Source organism: Culex quinquefasciatus, chromosome 3 (genome assembly GCF_015732765.1).
Source record: "Culex quinquefasciatus strain JHB chromosome 3, VPISU_Cqui_1.0_pri_paternal, whole genome shotgun sequence".
NCBI lineage: Eukaryota > Metazoa > Arthropoda > Insecta > Diptera > Culicidae > Culex > Culex quinquefasciatus.
Window position 1 is genome coordinate 31021816 of NC_051863.1, and position 22994 is coordinate 31044809.

The 22994-nt window shown below is 42.9% G+C and overlaps 6 protein-coding genes across 9 annotated transcripts in view; 3 read left to right on the forward strand and 3 right to left on the reverse strand.

Annotated features, from left to right (window-relative positions):
- Positions 1-18: 18 nt before the first annotated feature.
- On the forward strand, positions 19-5709 carry LOC6035005 (TATA-binding protein-associated factor 172). The gene is made up of 5 exons (XM_038260718.1): positions 19-106; positions 192-4311; positions 4402-4542; positions 4611-4854; positions 4916-5709. Exons 1-5 carry the CDS (start codon positions 19-21, stop codon positions 5393-5395), a joined length of 5073 nt encoding a protein of 1690 aa, XP_038116646.1. The 3' UTR covers positions 5396-5709.
- A 600-nt stretch (positions 5710-6309) lies between these two features.
- Positions 6310-11044, reverse strand: LOC6035004. Its single transcript, XM_001845197.2, has 2 exons — positions 10407-11044; positions 6310-6605 (listed from the first exon to the last, which is right to left on the reverse strand). The coding sequence occupies exons 1-2, from the start codon at positions 10951-10953 to the stop codon at positions 6397-6399; spliced, it is 756 nt and encodes a 251-aa protein (XP_001845249.2). The 5' UTR covers positions 10954-11044; the 3' UTR covers positions 6310-6396.
- Positions 11045-14063: 3019 nt separating this feature from the next.
- LOC6035003 (RNA transcription, translation and transport factor protein) lies at positions 14064-15122 on the forward strand. Its single transcript, XM_001845196.2, has 3 exons — positions 14064-14229; positions 14287-14619; positions 14682-15122. The coding sequence occupies exons 1-3, from the start codon at positions 14169-14171 to the stop codon at positions 15038-15040; spliced, it is 753 nt and encodes a 250-aa protein (XP_001845248.2). The 5' UTR covers positions 14064-14168; the 3' UTR covers positions 15041-15122.
- Positions 15093-15573, reverse strand: LOC6035002. Of its 2 annotated transcripts, none has more exons than XM_038259827.1 (2): positions 15274-15573; positions 15093-15226 (listed from the first exon to the last, which is right to left on the reverse strand). In XM_038259827.1, exons 1-2 carry the CDS (start codon positions 15428-15430, stop codon positions 15129-15131), a joined length of 255 nt encoding a protein of 84 aa, XP_038115755.1. In that variant the 5' UTR covers positions 15431-15573; the 3' UTR covers positions 15093-15128. The 2 variants fall into 2 exon arrangements, with proteins under 2 accessions (XP_038115755.1, XP_001845247.2); XM_001845195.2 differs by having other exon boundaries at positions 15093-15202; positions 15274-15571.
- A 52-nt stretch (positions 15574-15625) lies between these two features.
- On the forward strand, positions 15626-16972 carry LOC6035001 (NADH-cytochrome b5 reductase-like). Of its 2 annotated transcripts, none has more exons than XM_001845194.2 (2): positions 15626-15853; positions 15932-16972. In XM_001845194.2, exon 2 carries the CDS (start codon positions 15941-15943, stop codon positions 16940-16942), a length of 1002 nt encoding a protein of 333 aa, XP_001845246.2. In that variant the 5' UTR covers positions 15626-15853; positions 15932-15940; the 3' UTR covers positions 16943-16972. The 2 variants fall into 2 exon arrangements, with proteins under 2 accessions (XP_001845246.2, XP_038115754.1); XM_038259826.1 differs by having other exon boundaries at positions 15627-15853; positions 15917-16972.
- LOC6035000 (cytosolic carboxypeptidase 6) overlaps positions 16785-22994 on the reverse strand; it is a 28414-nt gene continuing 22204 nt past the window's right edge. For both annotated transcript variants that reach the window (XM_038259818.1, XM_038259817.1), the window contains 4 exons: positions 18424-18917; positions 18001-18369; positions 17629-17944; positions 16785-17572 (listed from right to left, as the gene is read on the reverse strand). In XM_038259818.1, the coding sequence (XP_038115746.1) occupies positions 16977-17572; positions 17629-17944; positions 18001-18369; positions 18424-18917 (1775 nt within the window). In that variant the 3' untranslated portion in view covers positions 16785-16976. The remainder of the gene's footprint in view (positions 17573-17628; positions 17945-18000; positions 18370-18423; positions 18918-22994) is intronic.

Consider the following 22994-nt stretch of genomic DNA (forward strand, 5'->3'; position numbering starts at 1 on the left):
TGGGACAAACAGGGAAGAATGATGCGGCCATCTCAGAATAACCGAAGGGGATCCGAGGTGATGCGCGAGAAGAAGAAGTGGATCAACTCAGAGTGGGCCCGCAGGAGTGAAAGGACCCGGTGCGACCGCAGCAGAAAGGGGACAATTGATGCCAGGACGATAACGACAACAGAGTGAACGCACTGAGCTAGACGGCCCGCAATTTCCGTGTCGACCGCACCGAAGTAACAACGGTTCCGCCGATGGCGAACCGGACAAGAAACGAGCGAAGCTCGATGCAAAGGGTGAAATTGTGAGCTTCGCCGAACCGGTGCCGGATTTAACGGGCGCGTGGGTAGACGCAACGGATTGGCCGCTGGAATCGTTCTGTTCGAAGCTGTACCTCGATCTGTTCAGCCCGAGGTGGGAAACGAGACATGGTTCCGCCACAGCGTTGCGGGAACTGCTTCGGAATCATTGCGATGGCGCCGGGAAGAGTATTTACATGACACAACAGCAGATGGAAGAGCAGCACCAGCTTTGGCTGGAAGACGCCACGTTGCGATTGCTGTGTGTGCTGGCACTGGATCGATTCGGAGATTTTGTGTCCGACCAGGTGGTGGCTCCCGTGCGGGAAACGTGCGCCCAAGTTCTTGGAACCGTCCTGAAGCAGCTGCCCATTGAAAAGGTCCACAAAACGGTCAACATTTTGCTGACCTTCATCAAGCAAAAAGACTGGGAAGTTCGTCACGGTGGGCTGTTGGGAATCAAGTACATGCTGGTAGTTCGTGAAGATCTCGTTCAGACGTTCCTGCCTTTGATCATCAACGATGTGCTGACGGGTTTGTTCGACTCGGTTGACGATGTCGGGGCTGTGGCAGCGTCTACGCTCATACCGATCGCTTCCTGGCTGCCAAAACTACTGAACAAAGGCCAAGTCTCCCACATTGTCAAGCTGCTGTGGGACCTGCTACTGGACCAAGATGAGCTGGCATCCGCTTGCAACAGTTTCATGGGCCTACTAGCGGCGATCCTATCTCTTCCCAACGCTTCCAGCTGGATTCAGATGGAACCGATGTCGATTCTGGTTCCCCGGCTGTGGCCTTTTCTTAGCCATTGCACCTCGTCGGTTCGCCGATCCACACTGGCCACGCTGAAAACGTTAACACAAAACAACAACGATTCATCGACAAACAACGGAATCAACGGTAAAGCCACCTCCGTCATCGTCAGCACTGCTGAAGCCCTGGCAAAGGCGGCCACCGAAACAAACATCATCCTCCAGGCGGATCCAGCCGAAAATTTGGTTTTAAACTTTGGCGTACAGGAGTGGCCGCCGGCGCTGCTACAGGAAGCATTGCGTCACATATTCCAACGCGTGTTGGTAGAACACGTCGAGGACATTCAATCCCTCGCGGAAGAAGTGTGGAACAACTTGGTAGGCAACGCAGAACTATCCGCCCTTCTGCACGCTTCCTGTCCGTACGTGGCCTCGTGGCTCTGCCTTGCAATGCAACCAGTTCGTCTAGCATTTGATCCATCCTCGTTGATTTACGCCAAACCAACGCAACCGTCCCAGTTGAAAGAACGTCGACGCCAGTTTGATTCGTTCGAATCCACCAGCACTACTCCCTCCCGTCAGAAGCTGTTCCTCGGCGGGTCGGAAACCATCCCGGTTGACATCCGCGAAAAGAACGTCATTCGCGCGAGGATCAAGACTTCCAAAATGATCGGCCTGCTGTCCCGCTACCTGGTTCTGCCGGCTCCCGGTGTGGTGTACACGCCGGAAATAGAAAGTCCCATCGATTGCTATACCAAAGTGTTGTTAGGTTACCTGCAGTCGCGTTCGGCGCTGCAACGACTGATCGCAAGTCTCGTGATTGCGTTCTGGTGCTCGTACGATCCGAGCGCATACCCGGGACCACCGTCGCTGCAAGATCGGCTGAAGGTCTGCTTGAATGATTACGTGTATTACGACGAAGTTGCCATACTTTTCACCAGACTGCTGCAGGAAAGCCGAGACTATCTGGCAACGTTGAAGCAGCACAAGATTCAGTTTGCAGAGTTGGAAAATCTGAAGGTTCTCAGCTTGGATCAAATCTTCCAGCTGTGCACGGTGTTGTCGGAGAACCTAAAGACCCGCTACGGACTGAAGACGAAAATTGCGGAAATGTTGGACGAGCGGCGCCGAGGACTGTTCAACTCCCACGCGAGCACTTCGCTGGAGCAGAACACGCTGCACATCAGCACGCAAGCATCCCTGGCCGGGGCAGTGGTCAGTCTGCACTGCCTGCCGGAGAAATTGAACCCCGTGGTGAAACCGTTGATGGAGTCTATAAAGAGGGAAGAGTGCGAGTTGTTACAGAAGTTGGCGGCTAAATATTTGGCTGAACTGCTAGAGCAGGTGACGGTGCGCAATCCTTGCCCGAACAATAAAATTGTTTCCAATCTGTGCATGCTGTTGAAAAGCGACACGGACTTCACGCCAAAGTTGGTCATTCCCGAGCGGGAAATGCGCCACTATGATCCGGCAAACACGGGCGATACCAACCCGTACCACGGAATTATAACCCTGATGAATCAGCAGAAAACCAAGGAGAACGGAGCGTCGGGATCCCGAGGACCGGGGAGGCCAACGTCGGTCACAACGGACGTGCTGACTGTCGAGGAAACGCTGAACGAGAACGAAGAAACTAGTCGTAAGAATGCTCGAACTCAGCGCCTTGGTGCAACCCACGCCATCACCACGATCTGTTCGTACTTCAAGGAATCGCTGCCGCTGAAGCTTCCAATTGTTTGGCAGTTGATGACGGAGAAAATTCTCATGATAGTGGTCGACAGCTACATCGATCGGTTGAGTCGGGAGTTGATCTCTGCGGAGGAAACCAATGAGTTCATGACCTCGCTGCAGTTGATCGAAGTTTCAGCACGGCACGTCCATCGTTCGTTGCACGAGAAGCTGTTTGAGCTGTTGCCGAAGCTGTGTCTGCTGTTGAGACATCCGCTAAAGTCGATTCGCCACATGGTCGGTCGCTGCTTGGCGACGCTGGCCATGGTTGACACGCAGGTGGTCATGACCATGGTCATTAACGACATCGTTCCGATGCTGAACTCCATCGAGAATGTCATCAAACGGCAGGGAGCTGCTGAGGCGATAGCTTGCATCGTAAGCCAGCTGCAGCTGCAGATTGTCCCTTACGTGGTGTTGTTGGTGGTTCCGTTGCTGGGCAGGATGAGCGACCCGGACCAATCGGTACGGCTGGTTTCGACGCACTGCTTTGCATCGCTGATTCAACTGATGCCGTTGGATGGCATTTCACCGGATGCTCGCGGACTGTCGGACGAGCTCAAGGATCGTAAGCTGAAGGACAAGGAATTCCTCGAGTATTTGTTCACGCCGAAAACCATCCCAGATTTTAAGATTCCGGTCAAGATAAACGCCGAGCTGCGCAGCTACCAGCAGTCGGGCGTCAACTGGCTGTGGTTCCTCAACAAGTACAAACTACATGGCATTCTCTGTGACGACATGGGTCTGGGAAAGACTTTGCAGGCGATTTGCATTTTAGCCGGCGATCACTACCAGCGCAGTTTGGATCCGAAAATTTCCAAATTGCCAAGTTTGGTCATTTGTCCGCCGACTCTCACCGGGCACTGGGTGTACGAGGTGGAAAAGTTCATGCCAACCCGATTCTTGCGTCCGCTCCATTACGTTGGGCTGCCGGTAGACCGTGAGCGGCTACGCAATAAGCTAGGCACATACAATTTGATTGTTGCTTCCTACGAAATAGTGCGCAAAGACATCGAGTTCTTCAGTTCCGTCCACTGGAACTACTGCGTCCTGGATGAAGGCCATATTATCAAGAACGGCAGAACGAAAAGCTCCAAAGCCATTAAGCAGCTGGTAGCGAACCACCGGTTGATTCTGTCGGGAACTCCGATCCAGAACAACGTGCTGGAGTTGTGGTCGCTGTTTGACTTTTTGATGCCCGGCTTTCTGGGCACCGAGAAGCAGTTCAGCACCCGCTTTTCCCGCCCAATACTGGCAAGTCGTGATCCAAAGAGCTCCCCGAAGGAGCAGGAAGCGGGTGCACTGGCCATGGAAGCTCTCCACCGGCAAGTTCTGCCGTTTTTGCTGCGTCGCGTAAAGGAAGACGTCCTGACGGATCTACCACCGAAGATCACGCAAGATCTGCTGTGCGAGCTCAGCCCGCTGCAGGAGCGGCTCTACGAGGACTTTAGCCGGACGCATCTCAACTCGGACATACGTGAGTGCCTCGAGAACATTGACGGTCAGATGGTCAGCAAGAAGACGCACGTTTTTCAAGCACTTCGGTAAGTGGACAAAAACACTTGAGAATCTTATCTGTGCTAAAGTGTTTCCTGTAGTTTGTGGAGTGTAAACTAACAATGACCCTTTTTCAGGTACCTACAAAATGTTTGCAACCATCCTAAGCTTGTTCTACAACCGTCCCATCCCGAGTACCAAAGCATTGTGTCCGAGTTTAGCCGGAACAGCAGCTCGCTGGACGACATCGAGCATTCGGCTAAGCTGCCGGCGCTCAAGTAAGATAACCTAGTTTGCCCTTTGTGTGTACGGATCGTGCTCTATTCACTCCTCCTTAAACTTTCAGACAATTGCTGCTGGACTGCGGCATCGGCACCAACGAGGACATGTCGGTGAATCAGCACCGGGCGTTGATTTTCTGCCAGCTGAAAGCCATGCTGGACATCATCGAGAATGACTTGCTGAAGAAGCACCTGCCGGCGGTTTCCTACCTGCGGCTGGACGGCGGTGTGCCGCCCAGTTCGCGTCACCAAATTGTGACCAAATTCAACGGCGATCCCAGCATTGACGTGCTGCTGCTGACGACTCAGGTAATGTGGTCTTGTATTGGTTATTTCTTTGTGGGTTCTGATGAAAGTCGTTGTGTTACAGGTTGGTGGTCTCGGGTTGAATCTGACCGGTGCCGATACGGTTATTTTCGTCGAGCACGACTGGAACCCGATGAAGGATCTACAGGCGATGGATCGTGCCCACCGAATTGGTCAGAAGAAGGTGGTCAACGTGTACCGTCTCATAACGCGCAAGTCGCTGGAGGAGAAGATTATGGGGCTGCAAAAGTTCAAGCTGCTGACGGCCAACACGATCGTCAGCGACGAGAACGCATCGATGGAAACGATGGGCACCGACCAGCTGTTGGACCTGTTTGCGCTGAGCGACGATAGCCGTAAGTTGAGTAAAAATGAAACGAGTTCTACCAGCGGTGGTGGCTCTGGTGGGGATTCTAACGGCAGCAACGGAGCGCCTTCCACCGTCAGAAATATGCTAGAGAGCCTCCCGGAACTGTGGGACGATAAGCAGTACCACGAAGAGTACGACTTGTCCCAGTTCCTGGAGGGACTGAAGAAAACCTAGTCCAAGTGCGTGTGTTTGCAGATATAATTGGAGCGTTAAAGCTCTACCGCTTTGTTTTAAGATTCGTAATTTAAGCAAAAGCTAAATTTTCGGTCACTGTTTTCTACCGTTTAATTTCCTTTCTATTTTCATGGATTAATCTTCTCCCCACACACCCAACGTGAATATCTTCCATCTGCTTATATAATCTATTGTCTTCTCCATGAATTAGTAATCGTTGCATTGAAAACATCAACTTTTTCTATGACTCTATATAAATTATTGTGAATTATCGTATAACTAAGAAGAATAAATTTTTGAAAGTAGTTCAGAAAGCGCTGCAGTGAAATTATTCGATGACCATTCCTGAAACAATTACATATCTTCACTTTTATTTTTTTCTGCATTGACACGGCATCAGGATTTTAGCCCAAGCCCAATTTGATTTTACATTTCAAAACTTGCAGGCCTGATGATACTCATCGGTTGACATCCCAGATCCTAAGTAATACCATTGACCAGCGAGGGTCAGAGTTGAGACGGCTAGAAGGGAGGGGCGCGTCAATATGGGAAAGGGAAGTAATTTGTGCTTGTAGACGGTATTGTTTTGATTCGCAGTATGTTGAGTCAACTGCTGTGGATGTACCTGAGCATCGCAGAACGGGGTTTCTCTTCTTTCTTTTTTCAGCTACCATCTATCTCCTGTTTTTTTTTTATTTTGCTCTACTGATTCGCACTTCTTCACTGATTATCCTGTTTACCATTTGATTTGATTTTATTATCTCTTGCTTGTCCGCCAAAATAGAGAGAAGATTTCTTAAGCAAAATTTTGTAGAAAGTATGTACTGCCAAAGTTTCAGCCAACTCATCAATGCCAAAAAAAACATTACTGACGGAATTGTCTCAGAATTGTTTCTATGGAAAATCACAAGTCATACGAGATTGACGCACTATTTATTCGATGATAACAATGACATTCACAACAACACAACTTAATTGATATCTGTACACCACAACTTCGCCTAATCTTGCCCCTCCACGTCCGATTCGGGAATCTCGTCGACGGAAATCGAATTGAGCGAACGCGACGCCCGCGAGCAGTAGTCGAAGCCCTCGTACAGCCGAACGTCACTGCCTTCGAGAATGCTAATGTCCGAGCACGTCCGGAACGTTTCCTGGGGGCCGCAACCAAGGGCTCCGGTACCGTCACCACACCAGCCCCAGTTGTTTCCTGTGTGAGAAAGAATGGTTGGGAAAACACACAAGGTGATTCATGAACGGGTTCGCAAACATTGACTACATATGTTTTGCTAACGTTTAAAGGGACGATTGTTTGAACGATGATTCGATTAGAGATAATTTTTAAACTAAAAAATGGAGACGCGTAGTAAGTCTCAACTGCCACATAAGTCCACTGCAAGCTACAATGTGCACAGGTCAGATCTCGTGGCAACTGTACCCGTACCACCGGGACCGTCTGAGATCATACCCAGGTCGACTGGGTGAGAGGCAATCACGCTTACCTCTACACCACGATCCCGGCTTGCAATACGCTTGGTTCATTTTGAATCAGTGCTCATCTATACAAATCTCCATAGAATTTGGCAGCAGTGCATAACGTCATGATTCGAATTACTGGACGCTTCGCAACCCGGACACCTCATCTTGTTTTATCAATTATTTGGATATAAGTTCGCAATGTGAATGAACAAACTGTGTTATTTGATGAATTCTAACGTCAACTTTCATTTAAAGTTTGTTTGAACGCTGTAGTTAATGTCAAACAATTAAATAAATAAAAATTATAAGATTATCAAAAATGCGAAACATTTCACGTGAAATATTTCATAGGCATCCGAAGCACCGAGAAGGCAAAGCAGAAATTTACGGTTTTGATTTCTTTAAATTCTAGCAAATTTTTATAAAAAATATTGATTGTTTTGATGTTAACATCTTATTTGAGACCTAAAGAATGCCATTCACTAACTTTTCAATCCAAATTTGTGCAATTCGACGCCAACATTTCAAAAAGCATCATGTACAAACCATGCGTTTTGAGAAAAACGCATTTGAATGTTGAGCATCCATTTTTAATTCCCATTTTAATATAAAAGCAAAATAAGATGTTCTAATGATAACAAACGATGAAAAACGTTACTTTTATTGATACTTGATCATCCAAATTCAATAAAACATCAGTTCCGTAATTTTATTTGAGAAAAACAAACATAATTTCTTTTGAAATCACCAACGTCTATATCACCCTGCTGTCATTGAAGGGGACGCTTTGTTATGATTCGTTTTTCTTCGCCGAATGTACATGGCGCTTTGTTCATGTTGCTTTTTTTTTCGTCACGAGGTTCATGTAGTCTTTTGTTTGACAGGTTGACAGGGCTATATAAACAGGGACTGCTGATGGCAGAGATTTTGTTTATGTTACTTTATTTAAAATCATGATTATACGGACTTTACTGAAGTAACTTTTGCTCATTTTTGGTGGAGAGGTAGCTTATTAGGAGTACTTTCAGAATATGCAATAACCCAGAAAGTGTCAAAATGTACATGATGCCTTTTGAAATGTTACCGTCGAATTCATTAGCAAAATCGAGTGTCCGGAATTCGAAGCAAAAGTGTCCGGATTTCGAATCAGCCTTTAACAGTGTCCGGGATTCGAAGCACAACAAGTCATTTTAATTTTCAAATTCTGATGAAAAATTGCTAGAAAAGACATATTTTGCATGCTTTCTCTTAAAACTGACTGTTTATACTACATTCTGATGATATTTCTACATTTTCAACTTATTACATGATTTTTTGCCAGCTATAACAAAAATGATATGCTAATAAGTGTCCGGATTTCGAATCATGACGTTACAAAAATGGGACGTAAATATTCCAAAATCTGTATTTATCTCCTGGAGGAATTTTCTGATCGATTCGGTGACTTGGGCAAAGGAAAAATTTATAAAATGCACCTTTTTTGAGATATGGCCACTAATAGTTAGATTTTAACATAAAATTGACAGTAGAATTCGTTTGTGAAATTGTCAGATTTCTTGGTTTATGGATGGTCCCTTAACCCTTTAAAACCCAACCCCGCTTTTTGACGCGTTTAGATTTAAATAAAAATCGCTAAAAATATTTTTTTCAACCAATTTTGGATTTATAAATTGCATTGTAAAAAAGAACTCTAACAATTTTAGAAAAAAATGAGGTTGGAAGCTTGACTTGTTTTATGTGACTTTGCCAATGTTTTAAAAAATGCATTTTTCTTAGCTGTCAACTTTGGTTGTGTTTTTTAATAACATTTACTATATTTTAAGTAAAAAAGCATTATTTTCCATTCGAGAGCAGACAATTTCAAAACAAGCACAACATTTAAAAAGTGACTGTAAAAAGATAAAAAAATAGGAAAAAGGCAAAATGTTATGATTGGAGGTGGAAGAATAGGCCAAATACTACCAAAATCAAATATAAACTAAACAAGATAAATGCAAATTGAAATACTAAAAAATAAAACAAGAAAAACATAAACCGTAAAACAAGATAAGTAAAGTTTTCCGAAGAGCAAAAGTTGCTCAAATTGATTTCCTAAACAAGGAAAAAGTTAAAAAAAAAAACGAAAAAAAATTGGGCAGTAGAGGTTTAAAATTTTCTATAATTATAATTAAAACAATATTCTCTTGGCATACTCTTCGACAAAAGAGCAAGGACCAAAAAAATCTAAAGAAGCTATTACACTACTATAACAGACTCGCATTTTTTGACAGTTTGCCAGTTTACCTGCTTTGTTTGTTTGCCTGGATTTGTTTGTACAAACGTCAGCCTTCATACATTTTGCCTTGTTTGCGAGTTTGCCGCAAACAAGTTTGCGAGTTTGGCAACCTGTCAAACACGAAAAAGTGAGAGTTTTTTGTTTGTTTGCGGTAGTGTAATGGCTCCTTAACTCGTTGCTTTACTCTTTACTAAACAATATTAGACCGATTCTTCGGCTCCTTTTCAAAAAAATCCCAAGTTTTTTTCAGCGTTTTGGCTGTAGTGGTAAAATAAAAGAAGAAACCCCCCTATGTTATTACATATTTGGAAAGATAATTGATTTTCCTACAAAGAAATATCATGCAGAATTAACCATATAGTACCTGTGCTTCCCCTGAAATGAAAATGTAGCGTGACGGGACAACATCGTAAAACTGGACTTTTAAAAGGCACACTACAAAAATCGCTACAGTTTTGCCAGTTTGATTTTTAAAAACTTTTGCTCTTTTACACATTATCACAAATTAAAAAACGAATCTTTTGCTCCTTGAACTGAACGGATTGGTTGAAATTTGAGTTTTTGCCAGCCATTTCTTTTCGTGACGGGACAACGAAAGGAGCAGATTTATGAAAAAAACTCCTCTCTCATTCAATGGCTTGCAGACCATATTTGGTCAATATTTTTGGCTCTTGAGGTAAGAAAACGCATTTATAGCACATTGCAATTATTGAATCATAATTAAAATGAAAACTTTCATATTAAAAATCACATTGAAAATTAAAAAAGTGACATTTTGGTGTAGCTTCGCTAAGAATCGGTCATTAAGAAATGGTAGTGTTAGCTATCTTTAAATTATTAAATTTTGGTGTCGACAACGATGCTCGGTAATCCGAGGTGCTCCTTGAAATTGCAGCAGAATTTTATGCACATTTCAGTTTAATTTTAGTTTTACCAGAAGGATATAATTCCTATTCCTGCTACAAGCATTTTACAAAAAATATTCCAAAGTAGTCAAGTCAAGTGTCAAGTGACTCAGGGAAATTGTTTTATAGCGCTTGCCAGTTGATAACATGTTTCAGGATTATTTTTCAAGTGAGAACATGTTGTCGGAAGTTGGAAGCAGTTTTATAATATCTTGTGTGAGAATGTGAATGCAATCAAAGTAATAATAAATAGTCCCGCAAATTCGAATTTTTGATCAAAAGTGCAATTCAAGTTTAGAATACCAAGTGGCTCCATAAAAAAACGTACAACAAAAACGTATCACATGCTCACCTGCCACATAAGTCCACTGCAAGCTGCAGTGCTCGCAGGTCAGCTCTTTGGGTAGCTGCACCTTGACCAGATATTCACCAGTCGCTGCCGATTGGAGGTACCACTTTCGATTCCCTTTGGCGTCCAGCAGCGGATACTGTCCGTAGCACGCTTCCGTTTCGTTGCCCATCGCTTCATCCAGATCGCACAGGTTAAACTCAAAGTGTCCCATGTGGTTGGCGGTGACCATGACCTTCACGTCTATAACGCCACCCTTCCGGTATTGCTGCACAATCTCTCCCTGTCCGTAGGTGCCGCCCAACTCGTTCATCCTGGGCGTTTCGTCGGCATAATTGTCCCCACACAGGCCACATTTCCCGCCGTTCTTATCCCACTGCGTAAAGTATCCCCCGCAATACAACCCGTTATCGTCGTAATTCCTTGGAGCCTTCCCACTGCAACGCCACCGGGAACCCCGGGCTATCGGATCCAGCACCATGCCGTGGCCACTGATCAGTGGAATCAAGCTTGCCGCCAAGGCAGCCAGGACAAACACGGTTTTCTGCATTTTGTCTCACTAGCTAGTCTACAGGTTCAAGGGATTGTGTTGGAAGCACTTTCTCCGGACACGGCACGTTCGGTACTGATAGGATCGCCAGTGATAACGGATTTTATACCGAAAGCCACTTGAGGGCGTGTTCCACCGACTCCGTATCGCACCCACCTCGGTAGACTGTGGGGCTCTTGAGGATGATCTGCTTTCCAACCCGCGCGTCGTCACCTCATGATTAACGCTCTGATATCGCTTCAACAGTCTGACGAACGGCTGTTTGAATTTTGATATCAATTTTAATGAATATTACGCTTTTTTTTGGCACGATCTAAAGTTTTGCGAGCAATATCAAGGTTTATGGCAGCGTTTGTTGTTAATTATGTTCTAGCTTCGTGGGGGTGCAATCAAGGATAAGACTAAATTTGTTGCCATGGAGGAGTTTGTTTTTTTTCTCACTTTTATTGCAGCTGGAGTCGTGTTTTTTATATTGAGGAAATGCGAAATTTGTAAAATGTAACGAGGTCAAGATCAAAAAAATATTTACTTTTATGTTGAAGTGGCAAAGAACTTGCAATACCTAGCTGAAAAATTGGATTGCTCAAGTAGTACTTGAAATCTCTACTACAGGTATTTTAATTGTTACATACTAGCCTTGAATAAAGGATTTTAAGCATACATGTGTAACGTCTACCTATAGTTTGCCATCAAGACTGAGGTTGTTGATAAGATTGATTAATCGAGTGAAAGGTATATGATAGTGGCGATTTGATTGTAGTTTAAACAGAAAAGAATTGAATTTGATTTGTCATTGCGCATGTAGCACAACATTACTGCAACATTGAGGCCATTTGGTACCTTCGGCAGTCTTGTAGGTTTAGGTAAGGAAATTTCAGGGAAAAATAGTTACATTCTAAAAAACGCTACTTTATCATTTCGCTATCTTGTGGCTTGAAGCGCCTTTTGGTGCGGCCTACAATGCCTCACCATTTGACCTTAACAGATTTGCGAATTCGATTTCACTTCCGAGATATTCAACAAAAACGTGAAAGCCACGTGCAATGTTTGTTACTCTTCACATGAAAGTAGATCTGACCGTGCTATCTTGTCACACAATACAGGTGCGACATTCTGCCCAAGGGAATGTTAGTCAATAGCGTGTTGTCAGATGTGCATGCCCGACTACTTTTTACTTTTTTAATTATAACTCGGGATTCCTGCAAACAAATCTAACCGAATTTCGGGACAAGCCAAAGAACCGTCAGATGACATAACGTATTGTTATTGGTTTACATCGCGTTTTTTTCCTTCTTTAAAGTTGTATTTTAAATAATCTAATCTAATCTAATCAGACCCTAGCGCAGCCAATCTTTCGAAGGGATCCTGGAGAGTGCCTTAGGTTAGATGACGCCTAGCACTCTTCTTGTCATTTATTAAAATTTATAGTGCGCCATTGCATTGAAATGCATTGAAACATCACAAGCGTTAAAGCGGCCAGGCCTACTGCGTAAAGCCGTATCGCAGAGATGACTCGTAATTGGATTGAGTTTGAGCACTGAGTGTTCGAACAACAACACAATTCTTAATCGACAGGGGAGGAAGAAGCGTTTGGACACACCACCATACGCTCCGAGGTTTTTAGCTGTATTCGTTGGGAGCACCATGCTAAGAAGGTTTGGTACTCCGGGACCCTCTGGGATGGGACATTGTATTTCCACGAATGCCCTGGACACTATTTGCCGTGGTCATAGCGCCACAACTCGCTCTCTGTAACAGTATTCCTAATTCCAGTCCTATCTCACCAAGTCGTCATGGCCTATTGGTTAGCATTTTTGCTTACCAATCCAAAGGACGGGGGATTGAACCCCGGCTCGAGCGACTTAGATTTTTCGTTCATATTCATCATTTCAAATTTAACTTTCTCGTTGGGAGCAGATGGGCATCGAACCCAGAACCATTCGCTTACAAAGCGAACACCGTAACCAGTCAGCCACGGCCGCTCCTTTAAAGTTGTATTTTAAATAAAAGATAAAAATTTAATTGCTAATTTTAAAATGAGAAAATTATAAATACAGCTATTAAAATTGCTCTCTACGATTTTGTAATTATTAAATTTCTTTTTTTTTTATGGACTTTGTCCATGCATTTCCTAAGTCTTCTTACATTTTGTATCATTCCATACAATTTTGAGGGCTGGTCGTACAAAATTGGTGTGTAAATGTATGAAATTATGTATCTTGAGACGAAATTTTCTGATAGATTTTTGTCCCTTTTTTATTCATCTTTTTTTATAGGGAGTTAAACTACCAAAATAAGTATTTTTTAATTTGTGTTTTTTTTTATATTTAATATTTTTTGTTAAGTTTAAAAAATAATCTTGAATGAAAAGCACCACCATTTTTTTGAGTGCTGAGAAAATTTCGTACACTATTCTCTAATGACTTTGAAAATCGTACAATTAACATGTCCAAGTTTACTGAAATTTCAGCAAGTTCAGCATTTACTGAAACATTCAGAAGTGCAGTTTTCAGTTAATTTAAGATGAACCGGGAAGGCACCGCCATATTGACACTACGACTCCGAGTTATTAAAAGCAAGTTTATGGAAAATACAGTAACCTACGAAGGTTCTGTCTAAGAACTGGCGTCACGTTCTACCTTAACTCAAATCAGTATTGAGATTTTAGTATGTTAGTTCGATTGATACACCGAAATCCGATGAATTATTTTCAAAAAATAGTTTTCCGGAATCCTATTAAGGGGATACGGAAAGGTTCGCTATATTGACCCCCGACTCGGTTTTTCAAAAGCAGTTTTCAGGAGAACGCCGTCACATAGAATGTTCTCTGTTTTGTAGACGATAAATAATTCGAAAGCAAACAATCGATCGAGTTAAAAATTGGATTTAATTCTTTACGTCATTTTACTTCAAATCCTAAAAAAAATAACGAACATTCACCCCATACAGAACCATGGCTGTATCGTAACCGCTTGTCGGGTTGATGTCAGGCCGACAAGCGAGATACAGTTACATTGCGTGACACTTATTATTAAAATGACACAAGTACGTTACGTTACATTACCTTGACTGTGAACGAATCTTCAAATGTCACTTGTCAGCGGTGGCATCAGTCATCATTATTCTGTTTTGAGGGAGGTGCATTTGCAAGAATCAACCTTGGACATTCGAAACACCCGGCTTTCTTTCGCTGATAAATACTTGTTACAATCACAATGTTTGAGCGATATCTGGCCGCGCTGGAATACCCCGCCGAGGGTGGAATCAACATCGATAGTAGGTATTACCAGAATGGGCCATGAATTCGCTTTAATTCCATTCTACCGCGCGCAGACCCGAAAGAGTTTCGCAACATTGTCCTGTGGCTGGAGGACCAGAAAATTCGCCACTACACCATCGAGGACCGGGCGAACCTGCGCAAGGTGGGCTCCTCGGACGAGTGGGACCCGGCGTACGTCAAGTACAAGCTGGACCTGAAGTTTCCCACCGATCTCAAGTCCAAGTCCGAGGAGCTAACGTGGCTGTTTCTGTACGCCATCAAGCTGGAGTACTCGGACAACGCGGACCGGTACCGGCCGGTGACGGCCGCCCGCAAGCTGGACGAGGAGAAGAAGGCCACGGCGGCGCCGGAGATCAAGTCCACCAATCCGTTCGATAACATTGATTGTGAGTTGGTTGGTTTGGTGTTGAGTTTGGAGGGGGTTGTTGAATCTTATTGTTTATTTTAGTCACTAGCGCTGATTTCGAGGAGGGATCTCGAAAGTTGGCGGAGAAGTTGGGTGTCGCGTACCATCCGGATCACTTGGTGTCGCTGCGAGCCGCTGGACGGGTCATTTCCACACAGTTTAACAAAGAAACACTGAAGGAACCCATCATAACCGGCAAGCCATTCCCCCTCGATGAGGGTGCTGGTATGGGTTTCAACAAGGAACCGGACATGGAGAAGGCGGCACGAATTTTGCGGCTATTGCAAATTCAAAGTGTGCGCAAGCTGCAGACGGCGATCAACGAGACGATCGTTTCTGTGCAGAACATTACCGCCGATCCTCGTACCGATACCTCGCTCGGAAAGGTCGGCATGAAGTAAAAGTTGGGAATGCGTGCGTTCATCCATCCATATTTAAGAAATAAAACAGCAATTATTCATTAAAACTAGCAACAACCAAAAACTATTTTTATTGTTCTTTTCCACTCAATTTGCCAAACGGATAGACGTCCAATAACCGCGTAACGCCCACGCCAGCGGCCACTAAAAGAGGAACAAAATATTCCACTAAAAGAGGAAATAAATATTCACAACACTCCCTGTTCATAACTTACCCGCTGCCACGCTAAACATGGCGTACCGCCCCACTGCTTGGGGTCGCTTCTTGGCCTGCAGCCAAACGTAGGCGCCCATGCCGAGCACGCCGGTTCCACTGACAATCCGGCAGGGTAGGCAGTCCTTGTGCCGGCTGGCGACCACGGATTCGGGCATTTTAAGATTAACTGTTGTCTTCTTGAGCTAGTTAGTCATCACAAAAATATATTTTAAAATTCAAGTAAAACTACACTATTTTGATGCAATATTTGACTCAGTTTGCGCAAACGAAGCACGAGTTATTGAAGAATCAAAACAAATGCCAAATGCGTTACGTGGTACTGTCAACTCGTTATCACTGCCGTTAGCGGGTGTTACTGTTTTGTTTGGTAGTTTTATGTTTATGTTTTTCATTTAAAAAATTAACATTGTGAATTTGAATTAAAGAATGCTGTTAAGTTGACACTTGTAGTGCCCTAACTGTTGAGTAACTGACTTCAACCGAAATGTGGTCATTCGTTAACCTATCTGTTCAGTGTTCCTTTTCTCGGTCCAAAACATCAGGATCACAGTTCTAACCGAATTGTCCACTGCACAAAGGTGATTTAGCCTCACTTTTCTGCACCCTCAGTAAACGTCAATACAATACAAAGTTCCTGTCAGATTGTTATTCAACAGTCGTATCCAATGGAATCCGACATCGACCTTCCGGAATGCTGCGGGTCCGGTTGCACCAACTGCGTTCTAGATCGTAAAACCGCAAAACCGCCCACTTCCGATGCACCAAACATCCTGGACAATAGCTACCGCGCTTTCCAGTGCACCAGCATCGTCAAATGCACGGCAAACACGTTCCTGTTTCGGTTCCGCTATGCCGGAACGCATGTCTCCGACAGGCAGCTTGCGATCCCACCGGGAAGTCACCTGATGTTGCGAGCCGAGCGGGGCTTTCGGGACACGCGTCGTCCCGTGGCCACGATCTTTGAGCAGTGGCGTAGCGGCGAAAGGGGGATTGAGGTGCGCCCACGTGGTCACGTTCCCAGGGTGGAAAAGTACGACAAAGCTGAGCGGGATTTGTACTTTAGCAGACCTTACACGCCGATTCGGGTAGATCGGGAGGGGAAGGCGTTTGAGGTTCTGGTGAAGTTGGAGACGGGGGGTGAGATGTCGGAGTATTTTACGACTTTGGACGTCGGAGTGGTGACGGAGTGGAAAGGCGTTTACGGAGGGTTTAGTTGGGTGCGGAATGGGTGGAAGAATGTGGTGGGTTTTGGGCAGGGTGTAGGACTGGCTCCGATTTACTCGATTATGGCTGGAGTTTTGGACGATGAGGAAGATGAAACAAGACTGCATTTGCTGTACTGTTGTAGAGATCTGGATGGAGTTTTGATGAGATCGGACTTGCAAGCGATGGGAAAGTATTGGAATTTCGGATACAGCATTTATCTATCTAGAGAGAGTTGTTCTTGTGAAGGAAAACTGGCTAGAAGTTGCAAGTGCTTGTCATCAAGGATAAATTACAATGAACCCATTTTCAATCACAGATTGGAAGAAGTTGACATAGAAAATGTATTGAAAAAGCTTGTAAACGGTTCGTTCCACGTGCTTATTTGTGGAAACGAATCCTTCACAAAGTTTGTAGAAGGTTGTGTAACAAGGTTAGGTATAAGCGACTATTATAAATTTTAATAAAAAGAGAACGCACTTTTGTAACACCTACAGTCTATGCTTTTCTCGAGCTGCCCTTGACCGCCGTGTGGCGTCGGACTTTCTCCTTTTCCTTCTCCAACGATCTTCCCGAGGTGGCTTCCTCCAGGCCACCCCGTGTCAGCTGATTGAAGTCTATAATGGTAAGGCAGGGCTTTGGCGGTACGGAAACCATCTCAATGGGGGGCATTTTGTGCTCGGCAGCGGCCATTTTGGGCTTCGGAGTGACCTTGAATCGAAAATCGCTGCTAAAATCCAGATTGCTAAACCGTGCCGCCTGGATGTTGGACAGCGAGTATTGATCCGGCGGTCCGAGGGCACGCATCCGAAAGCCACCGTAGCTCGAGTACATGTACCGAATGGGGGAACCCTCGTTCGAGGTCGAGCTGTCGTAGCAGATGGAAAGATCGGTGTAGCTGATGGGGGCGTGCGTACGGACGGTTTTTGGACGCAGCCGTACCTCGCTGCGCGTCCTTGATCGCGCTCGAGGACGATGCGTTCGGGGTCGACCCTTGCGAGGTCGCAACTCGTCCACCGGTGGAATCGGCAAGATGTTCGTGAACCGGTAGTACTCCAGGAAGGTCCGGGCCAAGTTTCGACCGATTCGCATGTCTGAAAAACGTCAAGACATTAGCTCAAAATAACTCAACTTAAACCACAATCCCTACATCCATCCTCCGTGTACTGCGTCAGAATGTTCGTGTCGTTCAGGTAGTATCCGCACGTAGAAACCTCCAGCGTGTAAGTGTTGACGTTGTCGCTGAGCGCGTCCACAAAGTACCGCCGCGCCGTGCCCGACTTCCGGTCGTCCGCGTTGAACATCATGTGCTCCTGGCAAAAGTCCTCACACTTGGACGCGAACAGCTTCGGAAAGACCAGGTGCCGCTCGTACCGGTACACGTTGTCGTACGTGCTACCGTAGATGAACGTTCCCGTCAGGCTCGAGTGCGCGTGAATGTCTATCACAAAGTCCACCTGGTAACACTGAAAAGAAAGGTTGAAAGTTTAGACTACCCTTAATTGAACACTCACACCCTTACGCTAGAATTGTCATACTCCTTCAGCATCTTCATGGCCGCGGTCAGTGTCGGGTGCGTGTACTGGGACATCTTGTTCCACGTCCTGTTCAAATCGTGCCCGATCACGTTGCACCGATTGTTCCCCAGGAACACCCCGTCCGGGTTCAGCATCGGGATGATCTTGAACACCACGTTCTCGCGCAACGCCTTCGAAATGGGCTGATTCGCCGCCGCCAGGTACTCGATCAGACCCTGAACCACGTACGAAGCTGGCGACTCGCCGGGGTGTATCCGCGCGAAAACGACCACCATGTGGATCAAATTCTTCGGGTCGACCTTTTCCGGCTTCTTAACGTCGTCGAACGTGATCAGTTCCATTTTGCGGTTTTGCTAAAACAACCTTCAGTTACACTAAATCCCAAAAAAACACTTAGATCTACTCACAATGGTCATTCCCAGCGTGGTCCGCTCGAACGAGTCCGGAAACTTGCTCTCCAGTGCGTTCAGGAACGCCTGCAGCTTCGAGTACGAGTACGGAAAGGTCAGCGCAAACTGGTACACCTCGTCCTCCTTGTCGAATGCGAACGCGTAGCTCAGCACGTAGTGATTCTGGTGGACGGCCGACTTGTAGTAAAACACCTCGCACCGGGGCAGCCGCTGCCACTTGGGCCGGCTCGAGGACTTTACCAGCGGCGTCATGCCGTCCTTGAACAGGTTGCGGCTCTTGTTCATGTTGACGATGTTGAAGATGACGCGCTGGTCCTGCTTGACGTTGTCCACGGTAAAGTTGAACCAGAAGCGGTACCGCGGGTTGCACGTGTCCGGCCGCAGAAACAGGTCGTACTCGAACTCACCCACCAGATCGATCCGGCCGAGGTTGCCCGTTTCGAAGGCGGCATCGAAGCACAGGTGACCGCGCTTTGCTTTGCCGCTGTGGCCTGAGAGTTGCAAAAAAAGAATCAATTCCAATTTTCAACAAAAGATGTTGTTTTTTTTTACTAATCCGGAATTACTTGGAGTTTGAGCAAGTAATTCTGTTATTCCGGATTTACTCAGTAATTCCAGAGTAATCCTTGTAATTCCTAATAATTTAAGTAATCCTGGTAATTCCATGATTCTTTTTTTTCGAAAACATACTTTAGAAAATAATAAAACAATAAAAATAACTGTAAAAAAGATAGTCTCGATAAACCTTTTATGAATCTATTTATTGCCTATTAATTTTCACGTAAGGAATCAAAACTGTAGCTAATACGAAATCATTCGGATTTTAACAAGTAATTCAGTAATTCCAGAAAAACTCCGCAATTCTGCAGTAAATCTTGTAATTCTTGAATTACCTAGTAATTCCGTAGTAATTAGTGTAATTCAATAGTTACTCAGTAATTCGTGTTTTTCTCATTAATTCAAGTAACTTTAGAAAGAAATCCGTAAAATTCTTTCGCTTGATGCCTTTTATGGTTGTAGGAAGTACAGAGCGGATTCGGAATGTCCGCTAATTCGAAAGTATTCGGATGAAAAAGCACTCATACGTCAAAATCAGTGTTCGTTGTGCTTTGAATTTTAAATGCACCACAATTTCTCATTCCAATTAGGCTAAGTGATTTTTCACGCTCGAAAATTGCAAATTTCGCGGGGACCTCAATTTCAAAACACAAAATTTCACGCAAATTTCGCGGAAAATGAAAAATGTTGAAATGACTCTGAAATTCCTACGTTTAAATCACAGAAACTAGTTTTTTATGCTTCATTGTGTATTATTCTTCAATAAACTTAAAAAAAACCTTCACTAAACTTGAACGTGACACAAAAAAATTGTCTTAATTTTCAAAAAAATTTCCACATGGTTTATGGATGGGCTCTATATATATTTTGAAACAAAATGTAGGGCATGCGTGCTCTTTTACTGAACTACTTTTTTTCAATATTCCACCAATAAAGCTAAAAAGTTTTCGTCGATTTGCTTCTGTTTTAAAATTTTACATTTTATTAAATTTAATATCAAAGCAATATTTTACAATCTTGTCCAGCAAAAGTTACTAAAATAAATTAAATTTTCTGCGACATTTAGCCCTTTAAACATATTTTAAAAGTTTTCATCTCACTTTTCAAAAACTAAATTTAAAATTTATCAGCCAACATTTGTATAATTTTTAACAAAATCGAAATTTTTATTCTAAATGAGAAAAGAAAACAAAAAAGTACTAATTTTTAAGTTTCACGGGAACTATCCACCCAAATAAACAAATATCGTTAAACTTAAACTGGACTAAGAAAAAATGAAATGTTTTTAAAAGGTGATTTCAAAAATATAACATACTATTAATTTTATTTTGAATAAAACAAGGCTTGATTCTTTTCTTTTTTTAACTATACCTTTCAAATAAGATAGCAGTAAAATTTGTATTACAGCAAATGAAAATATAATTCAGTTAGTATCTAAAAAACTCAAAAATATGAACATTTCTTCATATGGTTAGTAACAAGCTTTTCAATTGAAAACTAATAAAATTTACTTAAATAGTCTTTATGGATGAAAAATGTATTATGTTGTTATAAAAAAAAGTAATTGAGAAAATTGATAAATTTCACGAATTTCACGCCGTCCACAAAATCGTCAAAAATCACTGACCCTATATTAGTAATCAAACCAGGGTATTCACTCGTTTAATTCTACAGTAGTTAATATGATCATTTTTAATCCTATTTAAGTTTGATAAATTATTTTTAGAAAAATAGATACATTTTCACACAAACGTACAATTTCACGGGATTTCGCGGAAAAAGCCAAATTTCGCGGATTTCACGCTGTCCGCGAAATCGTAAAATTTCACTAACCCTACCAATTATATAAGAATCTTAGAAACGGGACCGTGGTGTAGGGGTAAGCGTGATTGCCTCTCACCCAGTCGGCCTGGGTTCGATTCCAGTAGGTCCCGGTGGCAAATTTTGAGACGAGATTTGTCTGATCACGCCTTCCGTCGGACGGGAAGTAAATGTTGGACTCGGACTAACGTAAAAAGGTTAGGTCGTTAGCTCAGTCCAGGTGTAGGAGTCGTCTCCCTGGGTCCTGCCCTGGTGGAGTCGCTGGTAGGCAGTTGGACCAACAATCCAAAGGTCGTCAGTTTGAATCCCGGGGTGGATGGAAGCTAAGGTGTAAAAAGTGGTTTGCAATTGCCTCAACAATCAAGCCTTCGGACACTTAGTTTTGAGTAGGAATCTCGCAATCGAGAACGCCAAGGCAATGCTGTAGAGCGAATAATTTGATTTTTTTGAGAAATATTTATTTTTTATTAATTTCTATATGACATGACTGAACCAGCTTAAAAAAATCGTTTCAATTGTCTAAAAAACAAAAAAGACAACAAATAAAATGATACCAATTTATGTAACATTTTAGAAATGTTTACACTTGCATATTTCATATAAAACAATATTTTTACCAATATTTTCCCAGTTTTTGAAAAATCCCGGGAATTCGTGCCGTTAATTCCAAGCACATGGTTTTGTGCATTTGACAGCTGTCAGTCGATCCAATTCAAAAGACTTTTTAAGTGAAAAGTTGGCATTTGATTAGGGGACATAAAAAAATATATAAAAATAGTGTTTTTTGCAAATCAGGTTTTAGTGACAACAAGTGAAATTAAAACTCTTAATTTTTTTTACCTTGTATCATTTTTTTCAGTGTAGTCCCTACATCTTTGCCGAAGACACCAAATCGATCAAAAATTCCTTCAAAAGTTACAGATTTTTGAATTTTTATATATCATTTTTGTGTGAACAGCTGCCAAATTTGTAAAAAAATTATGGACAAAATGGAAATGGACAAAATAATGAAATTATGGACAAAATAATTATGCAAAATGGCTTCTTTGGACATACCGAAGGGATCATAAAAGTATCAGCCGGGTTAAAAAATACAAAAAGTAAAATTAAAAAAAGATCGATTTTGTAGAGATTGCTCTGTTGCAAAAAGAAATTGTAGTTTTAAAATAGTAGTTTATGCAACAAGTTGCGAAAAGAGGATTTTTTCAGCACGAGTCGTACATTTATCCAACGAGGTTCACCGAGTTGGATAAATACGAAGAGTGCTGAAAAAACAAGTTTTGCAACGAGTTCCATACAACATTTTTTGCAATTCCTGAGTGAAATTTTATGTCAAATTATTTTGAAAAGTGTTGCTATTCGATTCTATTATTTTTGAGACAGAAAAGAAGGCTTTTTCGTCGTTCGAGAATGACAGAAAAAGTAAGTAGTTTCACGACGGAATTGCAAAAAGATTAATTTTTAACAGTTATTTGCAAAGCTATAAGAAAAAGTCAAACAAATCTCGGATGATTATAGCACATTTTGAATTGCTTCAAAAGATCTTTCGAATGAATTTAAGAGAATTAAAATTGATCAAGTTTTACGAATATGCGAGCAATTTTAGGATTTTTCATGTTATTGGACCTCAAAATTCTATGCTCGTTTTACCCCACTCCCGGGCAGACGGTAATAACAAAATTCATGCCAGACCTGCGATTTTTTTTATCTAAAATGTAATTTAAGAAACAAGAAAACCATTTTGTTGAAATTGAATCTGGACATAAAGCTGAGCATAGGGGTGGGCAGAATCGCTCTTTTTAGGAGCCGCTCATTTTTGCATGCGCATTAAAATGAGCCGATCTTTTGAGCGGTTATTTCGCCCTATTTGAAAAAAAAATGATGAAATGGCTAGTTTAAAGAATGGTGCTATTTTTATGGATTTTTAATGGACCTTTATAAATTATTTTAAAAAAAACATCAAATAACGAGAAGATTCGCTTGAAAATCATTGCTTGAAAATTGCTTTAAATTCTACATATTTTATTTAAAGAAAATATTTTGCGAAATCTTTTGTACATTTTTCATCGAGAAGAAATATTCATTTTACTCCAAAATCAACCCATACGATTTCAGTAGTTTTGTTAAAAAAATTCATGGGTTTGGGTATTACTTTTATGTATCTTCATGATCAGGTGTGTATTTTTTCT